Source organism: Canis lupus, chromosome 24 (assembly GCF_048164855.1).
Source record: "Canis lupus baileyi chromosome 24, mCanLup2.hap1, whole genome shotgun sequence".
Lineage (NCBI taxonomy): Eukaryota > Metazoa > Chordata > Mammalia > Carnivora > Canidae > Canis > Canis lupus.
In genome coordinates this window covers 52,951,751-52,977,548 of record NC_132861.1, presented here as the reverse complement: position 1 = coordinate 52,977,548, position 25,798 = coordinate 52,951,751, and the positions used below count along the sequence as shown (strand labels likewise).

The following is a 25,798-nucleotide window of genomic DNA, read 5'->3' as shown; positions in this document are numbered from 1 at the left end:
GTGGGGCCGCATCAAGGGCTGAGCTTTCATACCACGGTGAGAACTTCCAAGTCCTTCAGGTACGTCCGTTCTGTGGCGAGCATCTCCTTCGCTATGAAGTAGGCCTCGTCGGCTGCCGGGCCCTGCAAGAAGCACAGACGTGAGCGCCCGCGGGCACCGCCGACCTCCCCGCGCTCTCCCCGAGGGGTTTCCTTCCGAGTAAAACCAGAAACCCGGTCGGAGCCGCCTCACGAGGGTTTCTCATGTTATTTTTTTATTTTTTTAAGAAAGATTTTACGTGCGGCTTGTGAGGTGGGCTGTGCGAGCGCATCCGCGGGCCGGGCCGGGGCCACCGCGGGACTCAGCCCTGGACGCCGGGCCCCTGAGCCCGAGGCAGCCGCTCCGCCACCGGAGTCCCCAGGCGCCCTACGTTCCTCTTTGTGAAGGAATCGTCCTGCGAACGTCAGCCTGTGCTGCAGCTCTTGGGCTTTCGCAGCGCCCCCGCCGTCGCCGCAGCTCGCCCGCCCCGTCTGCGCCCTCGGCTCCCCTCGTGGGCGGCCCCTTCAGGAGACCCACACAGGCCAACGTGTTCCCCCATCTGCCAGTGGCCCGCTCGCTGCTCGGGGACCCCCGTCCACGCAGGGGGACCGCCGCCGCCGGGTCACCGCAGCCCGCAGCCCGTTATTCCAACCACGCTGGTCCCCAGGCGTCGGGGAGCCTGCCCCTTGGTCCTACCTGGGGAGCGGAGGTGGCCGCGTGATGGGCGCCATCCTCCCCGCCAGCCTCCGTGCTGCCGTCGCTCCCGACCCTGAGCGCGTGGAGGAGCCTGCGGGCCTCGCCTCCCCTCTCCCCCCTAGACACACACGCCTCACTCGTCCCCTTCCCCCTACGACAGCCCCAGCACGGACCCCGGCCCACCCGAACCTCCTTCCAGACCCACTCAGCCGTGAGCCCCCAGATGGGGGCCCTGGGCACCCCCCTCAGCACCCAGGCCTCCCCCCAACGAGGGGGGGAGGGAGGGAGGGCGGAGGCCGAGGACGCTCCAAGGCCCACGTGCCCGCTTGAAACCCCAGGTGCCAGGAGCCGCCGCTATGTGAACCAGGAAGCCCACCCTTGCGCCAAGGCAGCGGGGAGTCCCAGGTGGCGGTGGCTCTGCGGGCAGATCCCACTGGGGGCCAGCGCCACCCGCGCACACGAGGCCCTGCCCGCTCAGGCTCCCCTGCAGACCAGGCCCACCAGCAGCAAGCCGCCTGCTGGGGCGGTGCCCACCTTGTGTCTCGGCTCCTCCTCGCCGTCCGTCCTGACTCCACCGGCGTCGCTAAGGGCAGGGCTCAGGAGGGGGGACGAGCCCTGCCCGGTCAGGCCCAGAGTCACCCGAGACGCGGGGCTCAGGCTCGGTGGGCTCTTCCGGGTGGAGGGAGAAGGCTGAGGACTCTCCGCGGAAAGGCCTGGAATCAAACAGGGCAGGGGATGGAGCAAGAAATGAGAAAGGGCCGCCACGCTGGCCAGAGACCAGTGCTCATGGCGCCCTACTATCAGCTGACTGCCTGCCGGGAGGCGTGGTGGCAAAGCCTTGGTCACGCCAAGTCTCAGTGCGACACGCAGTGAGATGGACAGGCTGGCGGCTGGCCAGTCGGCTCCCGGGTCCCACCAGGGCGGTCGGACACCCGGGCTCCGTGTCTAAGGGTTCTCCTCTGTCCACGGAAGATGCGACTGTGACAGACACGAGCGGCACGAGGCCCGTGAGGCAGAGGGCACGGTCACAGGGTGCTTCCCGCACCGTCACGGAGCAGTGGAGCGTGGGGGGGGACGTGGGGCGGGATGCGGGGTGACACCCCCGGAACACAGGAGAGCACTTAGCACACTCGCTCCTCGTCTGCTGAAAAAGACTCCCTCATGTGAACTCACCATACTGTTTTCTACTTCTCTGTTTTTTTTTCAATTTTTTATTAATGAGAGTTTTGTATTCGTTTTCTAGAATTATGTCGCGTAACAAATACTTTTTTTTTCTTCTTAAAACAATGTTGGGTTTTGACCAGTCAGAAGCCAGAACTCGGGCTGGTTCTAAGGCGGCTGCTGCGGAGGCCAAGTCCGTCACACGTTTCCCAGCAGAGGGATTCTCTCATCAAGAGTTAAGTCTTAAAGGGTCACTTCTTACGCGTTTCTTTGGGGCATCGGTCACCCATATGGCAAGTTTTAAAGATATCTTTGTAGCAGAGTTTGGAACAAGAAATTTAACTGGCTTAGAAGCTACCTGTGATGGAAGTCCACGCCAGGTTTACCACCATGTAGCGTCACGATGCCCACTGCCATGACCTGTGACCGCGGCTGAGGGAGCTCACACACGGCTGGCACAGCAGTAACTGGACCGGAGCCCCTGGCGCCTCCCCACGACCTGCCGCCGGCTTCCGCACGATCCCCTGACACTGTGGTGGAACTTGGGTGCAGTTGCCCACGGTGACAGTTTATGGAACCAACATTTGGCTTATTTGACCTAAAACGTGTACGCGTGGGGGCTGGCAGGTCAGTGCTGAGGAGCTCCTCGAGGGACACCGCCATGCCAGGCAGCGGCTCAGCAGGCGGGCACAAGCGCTGGTGCCAAGCAGCCCGCAGCACGGTCAGGGGGCCACACGGAGGGTCCTTATTTTCACATTGACAAACCGGGAGCTCCGGGGGCTGCTGGGAGCCGTCGGCGGTCCCGCCCAGACGGCAGAGCTTCCCCGTGGGATTGCTCACCACACAGGCTGGAACACAGGCGAACACTCGCCGACAGTGATAACCTGGACAAGGTCGAGTATGGAATTATTAACAACCAGTTTATTAGAATTTGCTTTTATTACATGTTTATTTAAAATATGCTAAGCAACCTTAGCATCACGAGGCACTCATCTCCCCGGCCCCACACGGCATGCAGGGGCCCGGTCACTCCGGACGGGATCAACTGGGGGACGGCTCCGCTGGTCCCCGCAGCAGGGAGGACGCCCTGCGCGGGGCTCGGGTGGGTTTCCAAAGATGAGCTACGTAGGATTCATACTCCAAACCCCCTTTTGCCCAGAATAGGCCCAGAATTGTGTAACGAGGTATTTTCTCACACAGAGAGAATTCAGAAAAAAGTCTAGAGGCTACTTTAGCGACAGCTCTCGTGTTTCCAGTGTACCGCTCGGAGCGAGACCCGACGTGTCACGCGGAACTAAGTTCGCCGTTCCAGCCTGTCCCCAGCGCCCCATGCAGTGCCTCCTTGAAGACGGGCAGCCCCCCGGCCGCGGCTGCGAGGCCGACTATGTCTACGGAGCAGAAGGGAGGGCTCGAGGCGGCGGTCCCCGCAGAGGTGTCGCGGCCAGGCTCCACGGGCCGACGGGCCGGTGCACGCTCATCGGGCCATCGAACTAGAGAACACGGCTCCCGACAACGGCCCTCGGTGATGAGCCTGTGAAGGGGGCTGCGCCGGGGCAGAGGCGGCTCATTTGGAATGAACTACTGCGGGTCCTGGAGCTCGAGTCACCTTTGGTATTTTCACTGCAGACACTTCACAAAAATCATCAACTCACAACTTCGTGAATAGACGAGAAAGTACCACAAACTACCATTGAACATTTGCTTTTATTAAATCCATCAGCTACGGTAAAAGTAAAACATCGTAAACAGACCGACCGCACGTCAGGTTCGCTCAAGTCCTACCACAGCAAACCCACGGGGAGGGGTTTCCGGGCAAGCGGCGTGGCGTGGACCTGTCTACGCTGGAGGCCGTGCGGGAGCACCACGGGCTGCGGCCTGTCCCACGCGGGCCTGCACACCGTGCGAGAGGTCAGCTGCGCACGCTCACGCGGCGAGCTCAGGCAGGGGGCACTGACCCGTCTTCAGGGCTTTTAAAATGCTAACATCTGGGGACGCCTGGGGGGCTCAGTGCCTGCCTTCAGATCAGGGCGTGACCCCGGGGTCCCAGGATCGAGTCCCATGTCGGGCTCCCCGCATGGGGCCTGCTTCTCCCTCCGCCTGTGTCTCTGCCTCTCTCTCTGTGTCTCTCGTGAATAATTAAAATATTAAAAAAAAAAAAACATAAAATGCTAACATTGTTTTGGAGACCACAGAAGACACGAAGCCTTAACTGTTGCAGAAAGAATCTTAAACGTTTGTAAAAACAGACTCCTGCGCCCTATGTCCTCCACTGAAAACCTGCAAGAATATTTTCCTGAGGGCAGCCCGGGTGGCTCAGCAGTTTAGCGCCAGCCTTTGGCCCAGGGCGTGACCCTGGAGACCCGGGATTGAGTCCCACGTCAGGCTCCCTGCATGGAGCCTGCTTCTCCCTCTGCCTGGGTCTCTGTCCCTCTCTCTCTCTGGGTCTCACGAATAAATAAATAAAATCTTAAAAAAAAAGGAATATTTTCCTGAGTCACGAGAGTCCCTTCCATCAAATCCACTTAGACACGGAGGTGGGACTCTACTGACCCCGCAGATCAAGAATGACCCATTCCTGTACCCGTGGACAAGGGATTTTGGGAAATTATTTAGTTTCTAGCATCAAATTCTTTGAAACAGACAAACACGCACGGCAGTTCTGTACTCCTGTCTCCACACTGGCACGGGGGCGAGTCCGCACCGTCCAACCCGTGGTCCGAGCCAGGCTCTGCGCGCAGAGGGGCAGGTCAGAGGCTGGTCATCTTCAAGAACCACACTCACAACACTGCAAGCTGCCAACAGTAAGCAACTCGACAGGTGACCTTATTTCCAAAAATTTCTAAATATTTGTCTTATAATTTTTGAAATATTTTAAAGAGCACAGGATCATCCATCCGTGGTCACCTTCGGTTATTCACCTAATGAGGTAATGAAGATCAATATCAATATCACAGAGCAAAATTTAAGCTTATTCTCATTTCATTCCTTTAAATTCGTTTTCAAAACCCTGTAAAATAAACAATCTTGAAGATTTTGCCTAAGGTGGAAGAAGAACCAGCTTCGGTTTGGAAAATTCAAGGCCAAGTTTGAAGGTTAACACGATAGCAGGAGATTAAGATCTAGAAATTCCCTATTTGGCTTGAATAATGGATTAATTCCTAAAAGAAAAAACCTAAGCTGTACAAAGAATACAGGTAAATCTCCCATTTGGGGCGAGGACATCACGAGTCCCTTTTACTCAAAAATACCAGCGGGAGGAGACAGATGGCCGGTAGGCAGGGAACGGGCATTAGTGCGTCCCTGCCTTCTCGGGGCGCCCTCCCCGCGGCCACACCCCAAGGCGGAGGGCAGGGGTCTGGATCGCGGGGGCCTGGGGTGAGTGTGCTGCCATCGACCACGGAGCCCCCGAGAAGCGTTTTCAGAGTCTGGTTCTGTTCTTAACAAACAGGACTCTTCCGTGGTAAGGAAAACCCGTGGCCCAGCCCCCGCCCAGCCCCGGGGCCGCCCGCCCCCCCGCATGTGGTTCTGCTAGACGATGCGTCCTGTCCACGGTCTCCTGAGCTAGCGGAGCGCCAGGGGTGAGGGACCCAAAACAGACCGCCCCGAGCCCCACAGAGCCTGCAGGGGATGCTCATCAGGAAAAAAACGTGGTGGGCATCAGCATAATCCAAAAATAAAGGCCACACAGTTTACACCTTCGTAAGCAGACACGGGATGGAAGAGACGCTTCTGGGCAGTTCCTTGGAATCTGGGTTTGTCGATGAAATCCTCCTGTTCACCCCGAGCGGGGGCCCTGGGGGGCGGGCGCGGACAGGCTGCCGCCCAGCTCCAGGAGCCCCCTGCGGTGGCCACCACCCAGGCCCCGGGCCCCGAGGGGTCTGGAGGCAGCCAGAGCTCGTGCTGGCCACGTGGAACCTCAAGTGAAGACTGGGTCAGGATCTGAGCGGCGGCTCGCTGTGGCCGGGGGCCTACGGGGAAGATTCCAGGCGGCTGGGGAGGAAGGGCTACGCGTTCTCACCTTCGGAGTCAGGACGCCCACCGCAGGGGTTCTGCGCACTACGACCTTACGGACCCCGTGTTCGTCCCCGATGCTGCAAACAGCGCGGCCCCGAGTCCAGGTCCGCAGGCCGGCTGCAGCCGTCTGGCCCGAGCCGAAGGCCCGAGAGCGCCACCACCACGCCGCACGGCCGCCCCCTTCGGTCACCTGCACTCCCGAGGACGGGCCGCAGGGCCTCATGGTGCCCGCCTGCTGCTCGGAAGCCCAGGAGGTGAAGGGGTCAGTGAAGAGGTAAAAACAAAACGTAGCTGTTTCAGGGATTCATTTAATACGTGAGACAATCTTTAACATGCGTCGATCAGAACTATGAACGCGGAGAGGAAAAGGAAGCTAAAAGGCCCATTTAAAAGTTCATAGTAAATATTTCCTTATTTTATTGAATAAACAATTAAGTTCTGAATTAGTACATATCTGCAGACTTATATGGCCATTTCAGTGAAAACAAATTTTGTAAGTACCACAACCAGGCAACACGGTGTTCTGTGGAGAATGAATAAATTAAGTGCATAAGGAAGTGCGAGTTGCTTTTCCCACATTTCCGAGGGGAGGGCGGATGCCTGCAGGTAGGAGGCGCACCCGGCACCCGCACACCAGCTGCGACAAGCCCTGTGACTCTGAAACCCCGGGGGGGGGGGGGGGGCCACAGCCTGGAGAGCACCGACTCGTCTCAACCGCAAGTGCCCAAAGGACGTTCACATTTTCATCTGTGCAGGGACTGTTCTAGAACCGGATTTTGTTTTTGAGGCTCCATGAGGCGGGAGGGAATACGCGGACCAGAGACACGGGCCCTGGGATCCAAGGTGGCGCGTGTGGCACACACGCACACACGCGCCCGGCGCACCGGGACTGCGCTGCAGCAGAGGCCGGAGGAGCTGCTACTGAAAATCAGAGGGCGACCACAGGACGCGCAACTCAAACAGGACTCTGTGAGCGACCGACGGGATCGGCTTAGCCACAGACCTACACTGAGAATTTCCCCATAACTGTCCAAAGTCTTGCGTTTAGTGTCTGTCCATCTGCATCGTTACTGCTTTTAAAATGGGCGCTGTCACAGGGAAGCAGGGGGCGGCGTGGGGAGCACCGTCAATGGCCTGGGGACGAGGCCGCGTGGGGTCACAGCACCTGCCAACCAGACCTGCTGCAGTGCTGTGGGGCGGCCAACGCCACGGGGATACCGTGCGCGGATCCTCCAATCACGCTGTGCGAGACCGAGGGGGCGCCACCCTGACTCCATCCTCGAGAGCTCCCCTGCCACACGGAGGAGGCGCAGAGCCACAGCCACAGCCACTGACTAGAGGGCACGCGGTACCGTCACCTGGCAGAGCGCGGCCGACCTCACTCACCTGAGACCCACCCTACTGCTGTTAGACTTCAATATTCGTACGTCGGCATGCGTGACCTACCTGGACTTTGGAGACTTAGATACAAAAACAGACTTGATAACTAATAAAAATAGTGGGCCTGGCGCAGGTGTACGGGAGGCGGACTTGTCAGGGGCAGTGGGCATGTGTGTGGCAGGGTGCCGTCAGGCGGGCGTCCTCCTGGCGGAGGTAGGGCTGCGTCTGGCCAAAGAGAACTGTCAACACTCTGCAGGCGCTTTTCAATTACACACTCTGCAAACTGGTCCTGCTCTAAGAAGCGCGGCCTCCCCCTCCGCGCGTCTCACTCAGATGCAAACACTCACCCCATAATCCAGGGGCGCGGGGCCACCCTCGCAGGGTGGCATCCCTGCCCAGCACGGGGCTTCCGCAGAAAAGGCAACGTCATCGACAGCCGTGAGTGAACGGAAGACAGACTTGACGCTGCTTCGGGGGTACGGAGCCTCCATCCATCAGAACTGTTCCAGATACTCCACTGTTTCTGATAAAGCCGCTCTCGCTAGGGCAAGACAGGAGGCCCAGGTCGCTGCCTGAGCTGCCCGCGACACGCAGAGTGACCGTCTGCAGCAGGCCGTGTCCTCTGGGCTCTCCCCCCAGGTCTCTAAAGAATTCCCTCAGGGCGGGGGTTTACAACTCACCCGGACACGGGGGGTGGGGGGGCGCCTCCAAGCAGGGCTTCCCGACAAATGGAAATCTGCCAACTCAACCACATCAGGAACACCCCGCGAGAGAAGCTCCCACAAATGTCTCCAGATCTTGCTAAAAAGCTCAACTTGAATCTCAACAGCCCACCCGCGGCGATGCCCACAGAGCGCCTGGGCCCCGCGCCGCCTCGTCATGCGTGTAGCGGTGGCTGGTGTGGGGGGGCGGCGTGCGCCTCCGGGGGAGCAGGGGAGGGGCGGGCGGGCGACGGCACAGGCGGGGACACGTCCCACGAGTCACTGGCACCAAGCGGGGGTCTTGTCAGCGAGGAGGGGGAGGCAGTCCCGGCCACGTGCGGCGAGCTGACTGCGTGTGGGGCCCAGGCTGAGCAACCCGGGTGTCAGCAGGCACTTCCGGCGTCAGAGGACAGCAAGGGGCCACCGATCCCGTGACCGATCGTGGTGCCACGCGAGGACGGGTCCTCCGGCCGCCCAGGTGCAGGCGGAGGTGTGGGGGCGCTGCCTGCACGTCAGGGCCCGGAAGCACCGACGGGCGGCGGGTGCTTACTCCCCTGCCTGCTTTGGTCTATTCTGAAAACTTTCTAAATAAAAAGCTAAAAACTCAGCTCCAGAAGATGAAGTTTCATTGAGGAAACCACGCGCCTCTCCAGGAAGGCCCACGAGCAGCTGCCGAGAGCGGCACGTACCCACAGGTGTGTCGAGGCGCCGCCGCCGCTGCCGTGCGGGGAGGGGGGCTCTAACCCGCCCCGGAGGGGCCCGCGGCCACACGCCCGCACCGGGACAGCGCGGCTGGCTGAGCGCACGGTCGTCAGAGGGGAGGCCGTCGGGACGAGCTCTAGGAAGAGCACTTTCCGTGGGACCGACGGCATGTCTGCGCCACAGGTCCAAGGCTGGCCTTCTGAGTGACGCAGGGCGAGCGCAGAGTCCGGGACACGCTCTTCCACCCCGCGGTTCCCATGGCTGCCGCCCTCCCGCCCAGGTCGGGGTGTCTCTTCGCAGCCCCGCAGCTGGTGTGAAGCGGCCGCAGGCCCTCGGCGTGCGGGGGGATGGGGGGCAGGCCTCGGCTCTAAGGGGCGTCACAAGCGAGGAGGATGCGCCCAGCGCTGGTCTCTGCACGGCGGCGAGACACAGCGGAGGTCAAGGCAGCTGCAGAAACGGGGAATCTATACACGTTTAGCAAAACGCCCCTGCCAGGCTTCGGTCAATGCTGATGACCAAAGGCCATCCCCCGGCCCCAGACAGTTGGCTACTCGGTGCGCACAGGCCCCCGGGAGCAGGGACAGATGGGAAGCCTGCAGTTGGCACGGGACATTTAGGAAACTTCGCCCTGAACGTGGCATCGCTCTACTGGCCGAGACCAGAAGGAAGAACTACAGAAACCCAAAGAACAAAACCCAACCTGCAGACCCACCTACAAAGGCAACTGTCCTTCCAGATGGCCACGGTCTGCGCCGTGGGCAGCGGCCCTGACCTCACAGACGCACAGGCCACGGCACTCGCGGCTGCGCCCACCCGGTGGGCACGGCCACCTCAGCCTGCCTGCTCACGTGATCTCTCCCGCAGCCTTGGAGACGGACACTGTCCAGGACGCGGCCTGTTAGGGGCAGCCGGCGACGGCGTGTCATAGGCCACCTGACCTGAAGGAAACGCCCGGGCCACAGGCAGAGTGAGCATCTGAGCCCCCGGGGTGCGGACAGCGAGCCACCCAGCCCGTGGGTCTGAGGGAGACAGCTCTGCTGAGAGCCTGCACACCCCCCTCAGGCGCACGGGTACGTCGGTTCTGCTTTTTCTGCACCAAGTACCTGATATTCCAATTAAGCTCGATAGGAGAAAACAGTTCAAACTTACGTTGCGTTTTAAACCCAAGCTCCCACGAGCGCACTATCTACACACGGCGCTGTTTCTGGTCTGAGTCAGTGGGCGAAGCCTTTGGCCAGGGGCGCCCCGGGCAGTGCCAGGGACCCCGCCACGTGCAGCCGGAGCACCTCACTGCCCTTCCCAGGATCTGGGCTCTGCAGGGCTCGCTCGGGCTCCCGTGCGGTGGCAGGACGCACCAAGCCACACCTCCGTCCTAAGGACGCCGGAGCAGCGTCCTTCATCTTAAAAAGCAGCCAAAGGCATGAAACACAGATTCCGTTAAAGATCAGTGTGAAGCAGGACCGTGTGACACCCAAAGTGTAGAGCAGCAGGTTGTAGGCGAACCCAAGCCTCTGCCAGGAAAAACCACGCTGTAAAGACTAACCCATCAGCCCCTAGCCGGAAACACGTCTCTATCTTAAGCCTTTTCCCATCATTCTAAGCAAAGTTGTATCCTTTGCTATTCAAACACAGAACCGTCAATCAGAGAATTAGGAAGAAGCGGAACATCTAGCCGTGAACACAGAATCACCTCCTACGTCTAAAAGCCAACAATCTGCACTCTCCCTGCACCTGAGTGGGCAGGTGGGTCGTCCTGGACGGAGCCCGGGGCCCGTCAGGCTGGGCTTTTATCTACCCGCTCTCCTGGAGTCAAATTCTTTATACTCTGCAAATCGAAAATGACTCTCTCTCCGCCTGTCTGTGCAAAAGGGTTGCTGAAGAAAAGGCTCATGTCTAGGGGGGCCCCAGCCTCGGCGCCCCAGGAATCTGTGTCTGTGCTGCTGGAGTCCTCGGCCGCCGTGGGAGGGTAGCTGAGCTGCTCTAACTGGTCGATGATGTCACAGAGCTGGAAGGCCGAGCTGGCCTCGGAGCGCACCGAGCAGGCTGGGAAGTTGGCCATGGAGCTGGCCTCGGACTGATTGGCAGAGCTGGGCGTGCGCACAGACAGGCCGCCGGGCAGGGGCACGTTGCTGAGGGAGCTGTTCTCAGACTGGTTGTTCCTCAGCGAGCTGGTCTCTGAGGCGCTCAGCAGGCTCTGCATCAGGCTGGCTTGTGCCTTCACCTCAAACAGCTCAGAGGTGTCTGAGGGGTGCACGTCGCCGCCAAAGCCGCCCTCCCCCTCAAACTCAAAACTGTGCTCTACGTGCACGTGCATGGCCTCAGTGGGGGACCTGTGTGGGCTGGACGGGGCGGAGCCTGGTTGACCACAGGACGGGGCCTGAGGGGCTAAGGCACAGTAAGGGAAGGAAAAGGCCTCCGAGCCTCCAGCAAAGAAAGAGATGTCTGCTGGGTCATCATCTATGAACTCCTCAGACACCTGCAGCCGGGTGTTTGTCAATGTGAAAACAGGCCCCCCCGCGCCGCCCTGCCGGCCCTGCGGGTGCTCCCCCTCGGGGGGCGGCACGGCCCCGGTCAAGCCACCGCCACCCCCACGGTCGCCTTTCCCAGCGGCTCTGCGCTCTCTGCCAGTACCCCCTGCTTCTAGGTCTACGGTGCTGTCGTGACTCTGCCCCACAGGACGACTGGGGCTGCCACTCCTGACAACACGACAAAACCCAACACCTTGGCAAGGCTGCGGTGCAGGGGGTCCAGGGGACTGGGCCCGTCTGGCGTCGCCGTCGGCTGCTGCTCCGCCGCTCCTCTCTGCAGCTGGCCTCTTGGCGTCGGGAGCCTGGGGCTCTGTGAGGGAGCCACTGCTGTCTTTGAAATCACACGGGCCTCGGGGGGCCAGCGGGGAGGTAGGAACTGAATAGAAGGAGGCGTTTGTTGAAGCTGGGGACGCGGAAGTCCTCATGCCCTCGGTGAATGAGATGCTCTGGGGATCACAAGCGAAGAAGAAAAAAGGAACACATAAAATTACAAATTAGCATTAGCAGGCCGCAGAGCTACCTGGAGCCGGCCCAGTACGTCCACACATTTCTATCCCAGCCTTTGCAAAGAAGGGCAATTGACCAGACTGCCCCGAACGAAGATTTGCAAATGCAGACAGGATTCCAAAAGGACCCAGGTCGCCTGTTTTAAATCCCTTATAATTTCATTTTTTTCTCCAATGCTACTGATGTCTACAAGGAAGAAAATCTCCATCATGAAGGCCTAGCCACGTGCACTCACGTCTCCTGGGTGTCCCTGTCACCCTGAAGTTGCATGAGGACGTGTTCTGAGGGCAAATGACAGTGAGACGGTGTGAGCTACACCTGTCAGCTAACAAGACCCCACGTGACACACACATCTAACTGCTGCACTTGGCGCTCACTGCCCAGCGGGTCACTGCCAGCGCCAGCGGCACAGGAGCCCGGCGCATCTCAGAAGTGCTGGCGTAGCCCCCAGCCTGAGTGAGAAGAGGCTCATGGGCAGGGGAGCCCGGTCCTCACTCAGGTCCCTCACAGGAGGACGCGGGCCGACCCCTCGCTACATGTTGTGTCACTTCTCACGCGTCACAAGACAGAGTTGTGCCTCCAGGAGGCTCCAGATGACACACACACACACACGCAACACTATCGAGACGGTGTTGAGACCAAAATATCACCAAGCAGTCCTGAGTAACCGCGTGTGCGAGGAGCAGCGTGCTGTGCAGGCAAATGCCAAGGTGGAAGCCACAGTGGAAACCCAGCAAGAAACAAAACGGTAGCTCTCAGGCCACAGGTTAATCTGCTCAGATGCTCACCACATCACCTTTCCGTCATCCTTCAACCACACTCAGCCTTCTCTTGTGGTTGTTGAAAGAGAATATCAAAACTGAAAGTCTAAATGCAATTTTTACACTATTTATGCTATTTATTTTCTGAATAGGCTCCATACCCAACGGGGCTCGAACTCCAGATCAAGAGATGCACGGCCCTCCCCGCTGAGCCGGCCAGGTGCCCCCATGTGTACTCTTTTAGACTATTCACAAAGCTGAACTTTGTTAGAAAAACAAAAGTTAATTCTTTTAGTTTCAACTGATTTAGAAAAAAGACTCCTAAATATCAAACATACTGAGAGAAGCTAATGAATGTTTTTATTTAAAAGACAGAGTTAATGGACGCCTGGGTGGCTCAGCGGTTGAGCGCCTGCCTTCAGCTCAGGGTGAGATCCCAGGTCCCGGGATCAAGTCCCACATCGGGTTCCCCGCATGGAGCCTGCTTCTCCCTCTGCCTTTGTCTCTCTTTCTCTCTGTCATGAATAAATAAATAAAATCTTTAAAAATAAAATAAAATAAGTTTGTTTTCTGCTTTTCACCCTCATCCTATCAGCAAAAAATTTCACTCTGTGAATATAGTTTAATTAAGTAAACTAGTTCCCAAAGCTGGCATCCTCCACCGTTTCAAGCTTTTATAAAGGTAATAGTCATTCAGTTGTTTTTCTGAATTCTGAAGGCAGAGGGAGCCCAATGCAGAAAACTAAAAGTACAAAGAGAAGATAAACTTGCCCGGAGCCCTGTCACTCAGAGGTCACGGCACACGGAGGCCTCTGCCTCCAGCCCGGCGCTCTGAGAACCTTTCTACCCCGGGCCACTTGGCCACCTGCTAGCGTCCCCTGCTAACCTATTCTGTGCGCGCCCCTTGCACCCACTGCTCTCCTCAAACAAGCACCCCTCCTCGAGTGGGCGCAGCCGAGACGGCGCTAGGGAGTCGTCCTGCACAGGTGGGGGCTCCGGATTCCTGGCGTCACACACACCATAACGCGCGGCCCAACGCACAACGCCTTCTCCTGACTTCGGCCTCCTCTTCTGCAAACAGCCCCAGGACTGGAGCGTCCCCGTGAACAGCAGGGCTGATTCTACGACGCCCGTTGTGGCAATGCCAGCTTATCTTCCCAAAGAGCAGGTGATTAATGTCATGTGTGTTTCGACCGGAAGCACTAACCTGCCTTGGCAAGTCTGCAGTCAGAGCACGAAGAGACGCCCGCGTCTTGCTGTGTCTTCTGCAAACAGAGAACAAAGTGTGAGCCACCACGCCGACGTGCCGGCTCCCGGGGCCTGCGGGGCAGGGCAATGTTCTCAGAACACGCCTCAGGCTGTCCGGCCGGAAACAGGCAGGGACTCAAACAGAAAATGGATGTCGCAGAAGAAGTACAACTGCCCCCCACACCGAAGAGAAATCTCACCCGCAAAGGAACAACATGAATTTCCAGAGTGAAAACCAACCACACTGAGCAAAGGCTCGCATGCGAGAGGACCCGTGCCCGCACGCACTACCAGGATGTTCATCCGTGATTGTTGGAAGAGAAGAGAAACAGGACTCAAGTGTCAAAATACATGTCTTTGTGTGTGAGATGATTTCTGTTCAAATAAAGGCTAAAGTATATAAAATACTGATTTTTAAAGCATATATCTTGCAGCATGAAGACCACGGGGCTTACCTTTCATATGGAACTCTCTTCACCCCACTGTCCCTGACGTAATCCACCAGCTGTTTCTGAGTTCTTCCACTGTGAATAAAGGTTCGGATTTTAGAGAAAAGAACCAATTGAGATTCACAGCATTAATTTTCCACAAAGACAAGGTAACACTTGCCGACCCTCAAAGTTCACACATACGTTTTATTTATTTTTTTAAAAAGATTTTTAAAATTTATTCATGAGAGACAGAGAGAGAGAGAGAGAGAGAGAGGCCGAGGCACAGGCAGAGGGAGAAGCAGGCTCCACGCAGGGAGCCCGACGTGGGACTCGATCCCGGCGCCCCCGGGTCACGCCCAGGGCTGCAGGCGGCGCTAACCCGCTGGGCCCCCCCCGGGCTGCCCACACGCACATACGTTTTAAAGTTACACTTTGTAGTAAGCGTAACTGAATCTCTTCAGTTTTTAATCAAAGCCATTTCCCCACGGATTCACTTGATGTGCTTCCGCCAGTCCTGCTAGCTGCCTTCTGCGTGCAATTCTCGGACACATTTCACAGCCCTGTTTCCTGACAAGAACGCTACAGCGTCAGTCCCACAAAGCCCCCAGCGCCCCGCCCGGCGTGCAGGGCTGCCCCACCTGTATCTGAAGGACGAGCCCCTGCTGAAGAAGACGGCTTTAGCTTTGGCCTTAGGTTGATCGAAGAGCCTAAAGAAGGTGTGGTACTCCACACAGATCTTCCAGAAGTTCTTACATTCATCTCTACTGCCCAACAAGAACTCCAGCGTGTCCTGGTAAGGTCCCTAGAAACAAAACACAAAGATTCAAGGAACTAATTCAAGAAGAAAATTTAGGAAGCATTCAGCATTTTACTTCTGAAACTTATCCATAAAGACTTCTGGCACCATTTACATTCAAGAGAAGGAAAACGATATGTACACATTCACTGCAGAAATTACCAGAAAAACACAGTCAGCCACGATCACACAACTGCTGACATTTCCAAGTGTATCCTTGTGACACACTCTACCCTGCAAACCAGGGCATCGTCTCTGCCGGGGAATATCTGCTGCTGCTCAATCATCTCCCTGTGGGGTCCCGGGGGTGTTCTGGTGTCCAGGACACACAGTTTCAAAGGCTCACACGCGTCCTCCTGAAGACACAATGGCGTTCTCTCTCACAGTTATTGCTCAGGATAAATTCTTAGAAATGCTATACTGACCCTAAATTATGAACATTAAAAAAAAAAATTTAAGTAATCTCTACCCCCAACATGGGGCTCGAACTCATGACCCCAGGATCAAGAGTCGCACACTTTTCCGACAGAGCCAGCCAGGTGCCCCAATAATGCACATTTTTGAGCCTTGTGACATATTTCCGAATTACCTTCCAGAGACACTATACTACCTGGACTCCTATACTCAGTCTTTGAAATCTAAGTGCCGCGGGATATAAGCTGCAGCTCTGCACGGGCAGGTGTGGTGGCCCCTTGGAGCCCCGAGCACCACGCTGCTCCGGCACGCTGCGCACGGAGTCCTCTCCATCCCGAGCTTGTAGGAACAGCCCCGGAAACAGTGCTCACACTCAGCAAAAAGCAGCCCTTTGCCCGCATTCTGTGTATGTTTTTAGCATTCCTTAGACTTTCCTTCCACCCCTACAACAGATGCTTGAGTAAGAGGCAAGCCACCCTTTCACGCTTCTACAGACAGTAGACGCACACGCAGCCCATGCACCTGCTGCGAGGCTCAGGTGGAGCCGCTCTGCCCACCGCTCACCCTCTGCGCTCAGACAGCCCCTCAGCCTCCTCCCCCAGCCGTGCGGCTAATCCACTCACAGTTCCTGACCTCCTCTGTGCACTGGAAATTGTACACCTTCGAATCGCTTCAAGTACTGGATTTTTCCTATCAGACTGCATAGATATTTACATTTTTCCACCTTTACCCATTTTCAGTAAATTCACATATAATGATGATTTTATTGATTGACAATCTCAAAAGGAAGGAGTATTTATTTTCTGAGAATCAAGGCTTCTCCAATCGGAGCCAGCGTAAGGTCAGTTTCTGAATGCACGAGAATACTGGGAACGTCCCTTACTCTAGACAGAAGCTCTGACGCTAATCTGCTGTAGGGCTTCGGATCACAGTGAAATACCTCGTGTCTCAGCCTCCTCACCTAGACGACCAAGAGGCTGCAATCGGCAGATTGTTCTAGCAGCCCCTGCAAGCTTCTCTCTCTCAGCCCAGACCTGCTGAACCTGAAAGCTGGCCCGGCCAAGAGTGGTGTGTGCAGCCCCACCCTCAGGAGCAAGGCCTGCTGGCAGGTTACCCGAGGCCCTTCCACAGCCCAATTCCAAACCCATCCTTAAATTCTTGTGGGCATGACGCTGAAGTGATTCATAAAATAATTAACGAGTCATTATCTAGCAGAAGAAATTCTCCTGGAATTCAGAAAGTCCTCAAAATCATACTTACACGGACCTCTGGGTGCAGTTTGATGAGAAACCTTTTCCTTTTGAAGCTGAGTTTTCGGACCCTGGACCAGTTGAAAGTGTTAATTTTGGTGGTGCCCTGAAATTCAAGAGATGGACACTCAGACACATTTGTAATCCAGACACACACCCATATACTTTTCATACAAGAGACAACATTTAAATTACAGCCTTGCCAGATGGCACAGCAATGCCCCCGACGTTCTATGATTGTATCTGGAATGACTCTGAATTAGAGATGTCAATACTAAGCATAGGAATTTACTTGTTTTAGAAGGGTGACTTGATGTCTTTGGCTTTCTTACAAATTATTTTTTATCCGTGCAATAGTAGACACTAGTAAACACTTCTCGAACCCCATTTCTGCAGAGGTGGTCAGGAAAGAGCGATGGTGCTGGCCAGGCAGTGGCGGGAGCAGAGCCAGATTCTCACTGCCGGGAGGGAGATGCCGGGCTGGGCCGTGCTGTGCCGTCCCGAGGGAGCTGACGGCGGGAACTCCTGACACGCCAAGAAGCAACGGGCACACTGAGTGTACCGGGTCTTGGCTTTTAATTACGACGTTCCAATGGAAAGACCAGGGCTCTTTGGTCTTTGGGGTGAAGTGGGCAAGGCACAAACCGTTCCTGGAATGTCTTGCTAAGATAGTAAATAAGTGCTCTAGGGAAGGGATGTGCCAACCGGACACGAGAGCCTGCGCGGAGGGACGTCCGAGGGCCAACGTGGGGCAACTCACAATCAAGACAAAGACAGCAGCACATTATCAAGTGTCGGATGATAACCCGAACTGTGTAATTCAAATTCTGATGCGACTAGAATTCAAATCCACGAGTCCACGGTGATGTGAAGTAAGCAAACGCAGAGAAAACCCTTCCAGAAGCACAAAAGATGGAATTTATAAAAACCATCATTTGGCAGCCATCAGAGTAATCCAACCAGGCGGGTGGGTGAGGTACAGACCTCTACAGGGCCCCAAAGTCTCTCCACAAAAGGCTTATTAATCACAAAAGACAACAAGTAACTTTAGTAGAGCAGCTTGTCAAATGCCATTCAGTGCTGACACTGCCAGCAACGGGACAGACGGCACCATGGGCCACCTCGCAGGCCGTACCAGGATCGTCGTCACTCCTGTGATTGGGCCAAGAAGCTCAGCCTAGGGTCCGATCATCAGCAAGTACTCGATGAGCCCATATTATGGTCATCACAGACTGGCCGGCCTGTAATCATGAGAATCAGGGAAAAAAGGAAGAATGTTCCAGACTGGAGAGAGCAGATGATCGGGCATGGTGCTTCATCTTAGATCAGATCTCTTGCAATAAACAAGATTAGGACAACTGGCGAAATCTGGATGGAGGGCTCGGGTGAAGGAGTTCTTTGTACTGTACTTTCCTGTACGCTGTGGGTTGTTTCAGAACAAAAACTCAGTGTCTTGAGACCCCCTTCCTGGTATTTTCCCCCTTCTCTTGACCACCATGATCGCTTACTCTTCTCTGCAAACTTGAGATAGAGCAGCAAGGTAGGGATTGAAGTTTCCCCTCAGAAAATCCAAAAACCCTTCAACCTTAGAAGGGGATAGGACGTGATACGTGTCAGCACGTGGACCGGTTCTGCAGACGCGGGAAGAGGCCCGGCGTGAGGACCTGGTTTAGGTGCGGTGCGTGGCAGGAGAGCCCGACGCAGGGTGGGCAGTGGGAGGTTAAAATCACTCTGGGTTACGCAGGCTGATGGCTGCGTGATTCCATAAACACGCTAAGAAAGGCGAACGCATCCTGGAAAGTGGTGAACTTTATCGCCTGCGAATCACATCTCCGTGAAAACAGTTCCCGCAAGCCCGGATAGCGATGTTTGGGTCTATGTGAGGACGGAAGCACCCAGATTTCCAAATATTGTGCGAACATCTTACTCTCATTTTTGCTCAAATTAAAATACTGGCAAATTTTCAACTATATTCTCAAAAAAAAGCAAGCAAAACGAAAAAAACCCAAACACCTAACAACAAGGGAACAGAAGCCTCTGTCCCTCCCCACCACTGTCTTTAACTCCAGACATGGTTTAGGTGCCTGGGCAGGGGCTGCGCGCGAGGCAGACACCGTGCGTCCCCCCAAGACAGACGCGGGGCAGCTGACAGGTCTCACGTGCTGGTTCCACCGGTCCGCTACCTTTCCGCTTTCTCTTCCGGTCAAAATAAAAAAATGTTATATTCCAGAGTTTTAAGTATTGTCATAAGTCAAAAGAAAAACCCGATGGTGACTGCTGGAGCGATCCTGGGCTGTACCACCTTGACAGACTGCGGCTTTTCAACTTTTAAAACTGAACGGCTGGCTGTAAACACTCAGAGCTACCGCTTTCATCTTAACTTTTATCCAGTAATCCATGGCGTAATTATACACGTCAAGGAGGGCTTGAGACAAAACCCAGCCATTCGGGCCCTCCTGCCGCAACTCCCATCAGCAGCCCTGGCCCTGCTGGAACTCGGCCTCCTGAGCCCTCCTACACCCCCTCTGCAGTAGCTGAATTTTGAATTTTTTTTTTAAAGATTTATTTATTTACTTATTTATGATAGACATAGAGAGAAAGAGAGAGGCAGAGACACAGGAGGAGGGAGAAGCAGGCTCCATGCCGGGAGCCCGACGTGGGACTCAATCCCGGGACTCCAGGATCGCGCCCTGGGCCAAAGGCAGGTGTCAAACCGCTGCGCCACCCAGGGGTCCCCATTGAATTTGGTTTTTACATAATTGATCATTCGAGTACTTCTCACAGGTTGAGCCATGGTGAATCATAAGTCTATTTTGCTTCTTTATTGTCAACCCTCCCTGAGACACTAAGCACCTCTTCCATTTACTTAATTTTCCGTGTTCCTATCACTAATTCAGCCCGAACTCCCCCTGCAGAATTTTTATTTTTGAGAGCGAGAGAGAGAGAGAAAGAGAGAGGGAGAGAGGGAGGGAACACACACACACACACACACACACACAAATGGGAGGGGCGGAAGGAGAGGGAGCGAGAACCCCAAGCAGACTCTGCACTGAGCACAGAGCTCCTGACCTTCCAAGATCAAGACCCGAGCTGAGACCTAGAGTCGGACGCTCAACCAGCTGGGCCTCGCGGGCGCCCTGTCCCTACAGGGTTTAAAACTCTTCAGTGGCTGTGACCCAGGAAGCCCTTCTCCCCATGCTGCTCGCATGCTGACGGGGGCTCCCTGCCCGCCGCTCCTGGTCTGCTCTTTCCTCTGCGCGTGTGCTTTTCAGGGTGCTCAGGAGTCAAACCTTTGAAAAATTGTGTATCTGGAGGATTATTTTCTTTTCTCTGCACAGAAGTCACATTGGGTGGGGCAAAGGGCCCCGGGTGGGAAGGATTTCCTTTCTCGTCTGCACCACTGCACGCCTCATCGTCTCATAGCTGCCGGTGTTGGCCCTGACGAGCCCGGTACCGTTTCCTTCGCTCTCGCCCTGGGAGCTCTCTGGGCCTCTCCCCATCCTGACATTTCCTGCTGGTGTGTCCCGCGGGGATCTCTGCTCGTCGGCTGTACTAGGAATGTGGACACACTTCCCATATGGACACTCGTGCCTTAAGTTCCGTACACGCTCCTCATGTGATTTCTGTAACGGTCTCCTCGCTGCTCTGGGCTGTGGCCTCTGGGCCTCCCGCAACGTGAATCCTCGATCTGGAGGGTTTCCTCCACTTCACCTTCCAGACAGCCTCCCCCGCCAGCGTGGTCCTCTCTGCGACCACGTTTCTAGATCTGCAAGCACCCCTGTCCTCCCTGTGTCTCCTGTTTCACAGATGCAGGTTTTCTCTTCTGTGAGGCTTTCCGGAAAATGTAAGGCAGTAATACGTCGGCGAGGTTCAAAGGCGCAGGATGCCAGGGTGAGCCAGCAGGGAAAAGCCCCCTCTCGCCCGCTGCCAAAGCCTGCAGCTGCCTCCCCAGTGGCTCCAAGCGCCACCTGTTTACTTTGTACGGCTTAGGTAGTGTGTGATCCTCCCTCTTGCCCCACGAGCAGCAGCAGACGGAGCGCTCCACACGCCACGGCCCAGGAAGCCTCCCCAGTCTCTGCACAGTTGCCTGATGTTCCAGAATATGGACGAGCCAGCCTCCTGGTGGTCAATTACCAATAGTTTACTACTACAAATAGGGCTAAAATCTAAAATTATAAGACCAAAAAATCTTACACTTCTGATCCCTACACCTCACGAGCATGACACAGTGTAAAAGCACTTTTCTGGGTCTTGCCCGTCGGACAGATAAAAGACGGAATCCCCTGTGGATCCTATACGGTTTGTTTCTGCATTCCTTCCATTCCTGGCACAGGCTGTTTCTTCTGAGCACTACTTTGGTATCTGTCCTTGAAGAGATAGATTTCCTCAAATTTCTGGTGATCCTTGGTTATCGGCCTGAGTTTGAAAGTGAGGCCCCAGGACTGCACGAGTCTGGGGCCATCTGGTGCAGAGGGTGTGAAATCTAGGGGCAGCCTGGTGAGAGGATAACTGTAAGGTCTCAAGGTGTCTCTCACCAACTGCTTACCGACTGAAAGAGAAAAACCAGTAACCATAATAAATAAGAATAGTAACTAAGACTAGTAAGAACTAGAAAGCTGGAATCAAGAATTCACACCGCCAGTGAGGCTGGATGGTGTCCCCATCGTGACCCCGCAAGGACGTGACACCACCTGGGTGGCAGTCCAGCTGGGAGTGTGTCCTCTGAACCTAATCCCAGGAAAACTGCCAACAAACCACACATGGAGAACATCCTATTAAAAATAAAAAGGACTGTGCTCTTCAACACTGTCAATGCCATAAAAGATGAGGAAAAACGAAATGCTCCAGCTCCAAGGACCCAACAGGCGAGACAGCTAAATGCCGTGTCCGGTCCTAGACTGGGACAACAGCAAGGAGGACATCGCCTGGCTGGCTGACAGGACCAGAGTACGACCAAGCACCAGCTGCCTCCGTGATAAGGGTAAGGAGTATTCCAGTCTTAGCAATACACGCCTTCAGGGTCAAGGGCTCTGGAGTCTGCAACTCACCCTCAGATGCTTCAGAAGGCCTGCGTGCGCCTGCGTGTTCACGTGTGCTTGTGCGTGCACACGGAGCGGGGGTGAGGAAGCAGGCCAGAGGGAAGCACCAACCACAAAGCGCGTGTGTGAAATGCTGTAACGGGTGCAATCTAGTTAGGGCACACGGGGGTAGGGGGGGTCTAGGTGCTGTTCTCAGTCCTACAGCTTTGCTGTGAGTTTGAAAGTGTTTCTGAAAGGAAGTCTGGAGAAGGCTCTGAAATGCTGGCTGGAGGCCCCATGTGGGCTGGGGGGAGCCACCACGTCCACACCTGCCGGGCTCCCGTAAGGCCAGGTGGACTTCTGGACAGTCTCCTGTCTCCACGAGGTCAGCCTGGCCACCTCTCCAGGGGAGCAGAGACAGGCAGGGCCCGTGGCAACACGGAGGTTAGAGGCTTTCCCTCGCCCTCCGCGTTGAGCGGGGCACTTCATCGCTCATCCGAGCCGCCCCAGGACAGGGAGTCCCGTACCTGCCCCTCCGGGACGCAGTCAGGCTGTTTCCAGCCCCAGTTGCCATCAGGGCTGCCCCACATTCCCATCTGGGGACACAGCAGCCTGCCCCCCGCTCCCTTTCCAGCAGGCCCTGGGGTTTCAGCCTTCCCCACTCATCTGCCCGTTTTCCAACTCCTGAAACGTAGCTGACACTCGCCTTCTGTGGTTTCCTTCTCCAGTCTTTGCTCTTACTAGTTTAAACTTAAAAAAAAAAAAAAAAAAAAATTCCTTCATCGTCCTACTGGTGGGGGTTTGAAGGAGCAAAAATGAATACCATCTACTGTGTTTAATCTGAAGTCTCCAATCCCTGCTTTTAACCTCTTCCAGTTATAAGTATTTATCCTTTTCTGGAAAAATCACCCAGCCGATTGGGACGGATGTGTGATTTTTATCTCTGCACGATACAGGAGTGGTCATGGGAGTGAGCAGGTGTGGGAGGCCCTGGCTCCATGAGCTCACTGGGTGCTCCTGACGTGGTCTCCCCCCCCAGTAGAGGAGAACGCAAACAACATCTTGTTTACAGAATTAGATTCCTTCTTTCCCAATAGGCAATTGAAATCCGATGCCCGGGTTAAAAAAAGGAAAAGACAAAGAGGACACGTGTGGCTTGACTATGGGGGCCTGGATCAGCGAGCCATCTCAGGCGACCCCAGGTTAAGGGCAGCCCACAGCAGAAGGAGCCGCTAACGCAGCCCCCGACTCCCAGACACCCCGCCCGCGGCGGTCAGCGCGGAGCAGGCCTTTGCAGGGCGTCTACAAGCAACTGGGGCCCGACAGCTTCGCAAGGGCCAGCCCGGGGGGCTCCCAGGAGGGGCAACTGCAGCAGCAAGGGGGCCCCTGGGCCCGGGCAAGAGGGCGAGGCGAGCCCTTCCAGCATCTCTAGGGTGCGGAGGGCCTGCGCTCTGGCAGCTGCCTTCAGTCCTTCCACGCCACACGCACGCTTCCCTGCAGGCAGGACACAGTGGCCCCTTCTGGAACCATCTGCCCCTCCATACACAACTAACGCAGATTCCCGAAGACCATTCTGACGGTCATCACGCGCCTCAGCCTCAGAGTTGCCAGTCGGCCCTATTTCGTGTGCTGACACGACGACCGCAGACTCCTCGCGGCACAGCACGTCCAGGGCTGCCGCGCGGAGACGGCAGGTGACCAGGTGCCCGGGGGCGGGGGGCAGGGGCCCTGCAGCAGTGGGGCGGGGGAGAGGAAGCAACCGCTCAGCTCCACGGGGTGAGGCGAGATCAGACGATACGCAGAGTTCCTCCTCCAAGTCCAAGACCTCACGCGTCAGGACCGAAGCTCAGCCCGCGTGTAAGGTCGCGGCGCGCCGCCCTCCCTACCTGGAACACGAGGACGCCCATGTGCGAGACAGCCAGGTTAATCCTGGCCCCCTCCCTGTCCGAGGCTGGGTGAAATCTGATGCCGTACATTTCCAACTTCCGGGCAATTTCAAGCACCTGGAAATCTGACTCGGCAGGCGTCTGGCCCCTGTAAGAAAGGACGGCATGGTCACAGCACCGAAAGCAACTTCGGGTCTTAAAAAGCCAAAACAGAGCAAAATTATCAGGACTGCTCGCTGTGGGCTTCTCCACCCACGAGAAGCGCAGCGTACCCGCGCCCCGCACGTTTCCTCCGGTCCTGCTGGTCCTGCGCTGCATTTCCTGACGGGGAGGGTGGTTTGTGTGCATTCGCGGGATGCTCAGCCGAGCACCTCATCCTAAATACTGACACGGTCGCAAACATCACATGCAGGAAGCCCCACAGAAAACGCTAGCATCTCATTCAACCCATTTCCATACTTTAATAAAAAAAATTTCATAATGTACAATTCCTACCGCTAGAACATACTTTTATAAGGATAAAATCATGAAACTGAATAAGCACGTTTCTCAAGTCCACAGTCCAGCCCCGCTCCCAGGGAGGAGCCCGTGACCTGTGTCACACGGACCAGCGTCCAGGAGGGCGCTGCTCAGACAGGGCACGGACGCCCCGAGGGGAGAGGGCTCTGGTCAGGGCCCCCACCCCCACCCGCACCCAAGGCCTGAGCCTGGCCCCTGGGGTTCTCCAGCAGCAGCAGCCCTTCTCCTGCTTCCGGATACCTCAGCTTCTGGATCTTTTTTTTTTTCTTTTTTCTTTTTTTTAAGATTGACTGACTTGGGTGGGGGCAGCACACCGTGGGGGGTGGAGGGTGCCTGAGATCATGACCTGAGCCGGTACCAAGCGTCCAAGGCTTATCCGGCCGTGCCACCCAGGGGGGCTCCCGGTGTTTGGATCTGTAAGGAACGTGGCTGTCTGGGTCGTGCCATTTCCATGGTTTCTATTCTTGGCCTAAAATCTCCATACTTTAAGTTTGAAAGGGACACCCGACATCAGCTTCCATTTTATAAATCAAGAGGGAATACCAGGGACGCCCAGGGGCTCCGTGGGTGAGCGTCTGCCTTGGGCTCAGGCCGTGACCCCGAGGGCCTGGGATCGAGTCCCACGTCGGGCTCCCTGCAGGGAGCCTGCTCCTCCCTCGGCCTATGTCTCTGCCTCTCTCTCTCTCTCTCTCTCTGTCTCTCATGAATAAATACAAGAATCTTTAAAAGAAGGGATGCCCAGTGTGTGCAATGGTGTCCTAATGGGGAAGATTTGCTTATTCCTTTTATTTTTTAAAATTCTTGGTAGGCTCCGTGCCCTCTGTGGGGCTTGAACTCCCGACCCTGAGATAGGAGTCGCGTGGGCTACTGACCGAGGCGGCCAGGTTCCCCAAGACCTGCTCGCGCCTAACACCTCCACTGCGGCAGCTTCGGAGGAGGGCGCCAGGCAGAGGCTGGGCGAGTTCTGAGGTGAAGCTAAGGGGAGTCGCGGAGGCCTGGGAAGAAAGAGAGCAGAGGGGAAGCCTTTCTTCTCAGGGAAGCCCCAGACCCTCGTGAACAGAACGTGGAGACGCGAGGAGGGTAGAGGCCGTTCTGGCGAGATCTCAGACGGAAGTGAGGAAAGTGAGATGGGCTGATCCTTCTTACGAAGCGGCACATCGGGCTGCCTTGTGTTTCTGTCCGTGTCTTGGGGGGGGCAGAACTTGCCGACAAGGGGACTGGACGTGTAGCGGAACGATCCCTAAGCCAAGTCCAGAAGGTGCGGCTGGGCTCCTCCAACTCTGGCGGTAAAGCGCCCGAGAGAAGCAAGTGTGAAGCAGAGAGGAAGCGGAATTTCAGATCAGAAAAACGCTCAGGCACACGTACCGCCGAGAACGAGGCCACGAAGGGTGCGGGCGGCCAAGTGGCTGAGATATGGGGGGGGGCAGCCGCTGGGTCAGGGCCGCCCCGCCCACCACGGGCCGCAGGGCAGAGGGTGGGGGCCCACGGCCTCCATCAGGCTTCCACGGAGCCAAAGAGGATTACTCCCGAGCCTTAAGGCCTAAGGCCACTTGCCCCGGTGGCTGTGGGCTGGCCCTGCACCTGTCACCCGCCTTCTTCCAGTTTCTCCCTTCGAAGGGGAGAGCCGAGCCCAGGCTGCCGCCCAGTGGGATGCCCTGATTCCATGGGTTCGCGGCCGCAGGACGGGCCACCGCCGGAGCCCCAGCCAGACCTCATCGGGCAGACAGGCTGCGGGCTCGGGAGGGCCTGGACGTCGGAGCTGCTGGCG

At 56.3% G+C, this 25,798-nt stretch overlaps 1 protein-coding gene across 10 annotated transcripts in view; it reads right to left on the bottom strand.

The window, feature by feature from the left end:
- The window catches only part of FARP2 (FERM, ARH/RhoGEF and pleckstrin domain protein 2), a 95,368-nt gene that overhangs the window by 19,075 nt on the left and 50,495 nt on the right, over positions 1-25,798 (bottom strand). For 9 of the 10 annotated variants that reach the window (XM_072797056.1, XM_072797054.1, XM_072797061.1 and 6 more), the window contains 8 exons: positions 23,512-23,659; positions 16,618-16,713; positions 14,786-14,949; positions 14,172-14,240; positions 13,676-13,733; positions 11,394-11,646; positions 1,249-1,427; positions 33-122 (listed from right to left, as the gene is read on the bottom strand). In XM_072797056.1, the coding sequence (XP_072653157.1) occupies positions 33-122; positions 1,249-1,427; positions 11,394-11,646; positions 13,676-13,733; positions 14,172-14,240; positions 14,786-14,949; positions 16,618-16,713; positions 23,512-23,659 (1,057 nt within the window). The remainder of the gene's footprint in view (positions 1-32; positions 123-1,248; positions 1,428-11,393; positions 11,647-13,675; positions 13,734-14,171; positions 14,241-14,785; positions 14,950-16,617; positions 16,714-23,511; positions 23,660-25,798) is intronic. The other variant, XM_072797060.1, reaches the window with a different exon arrangement.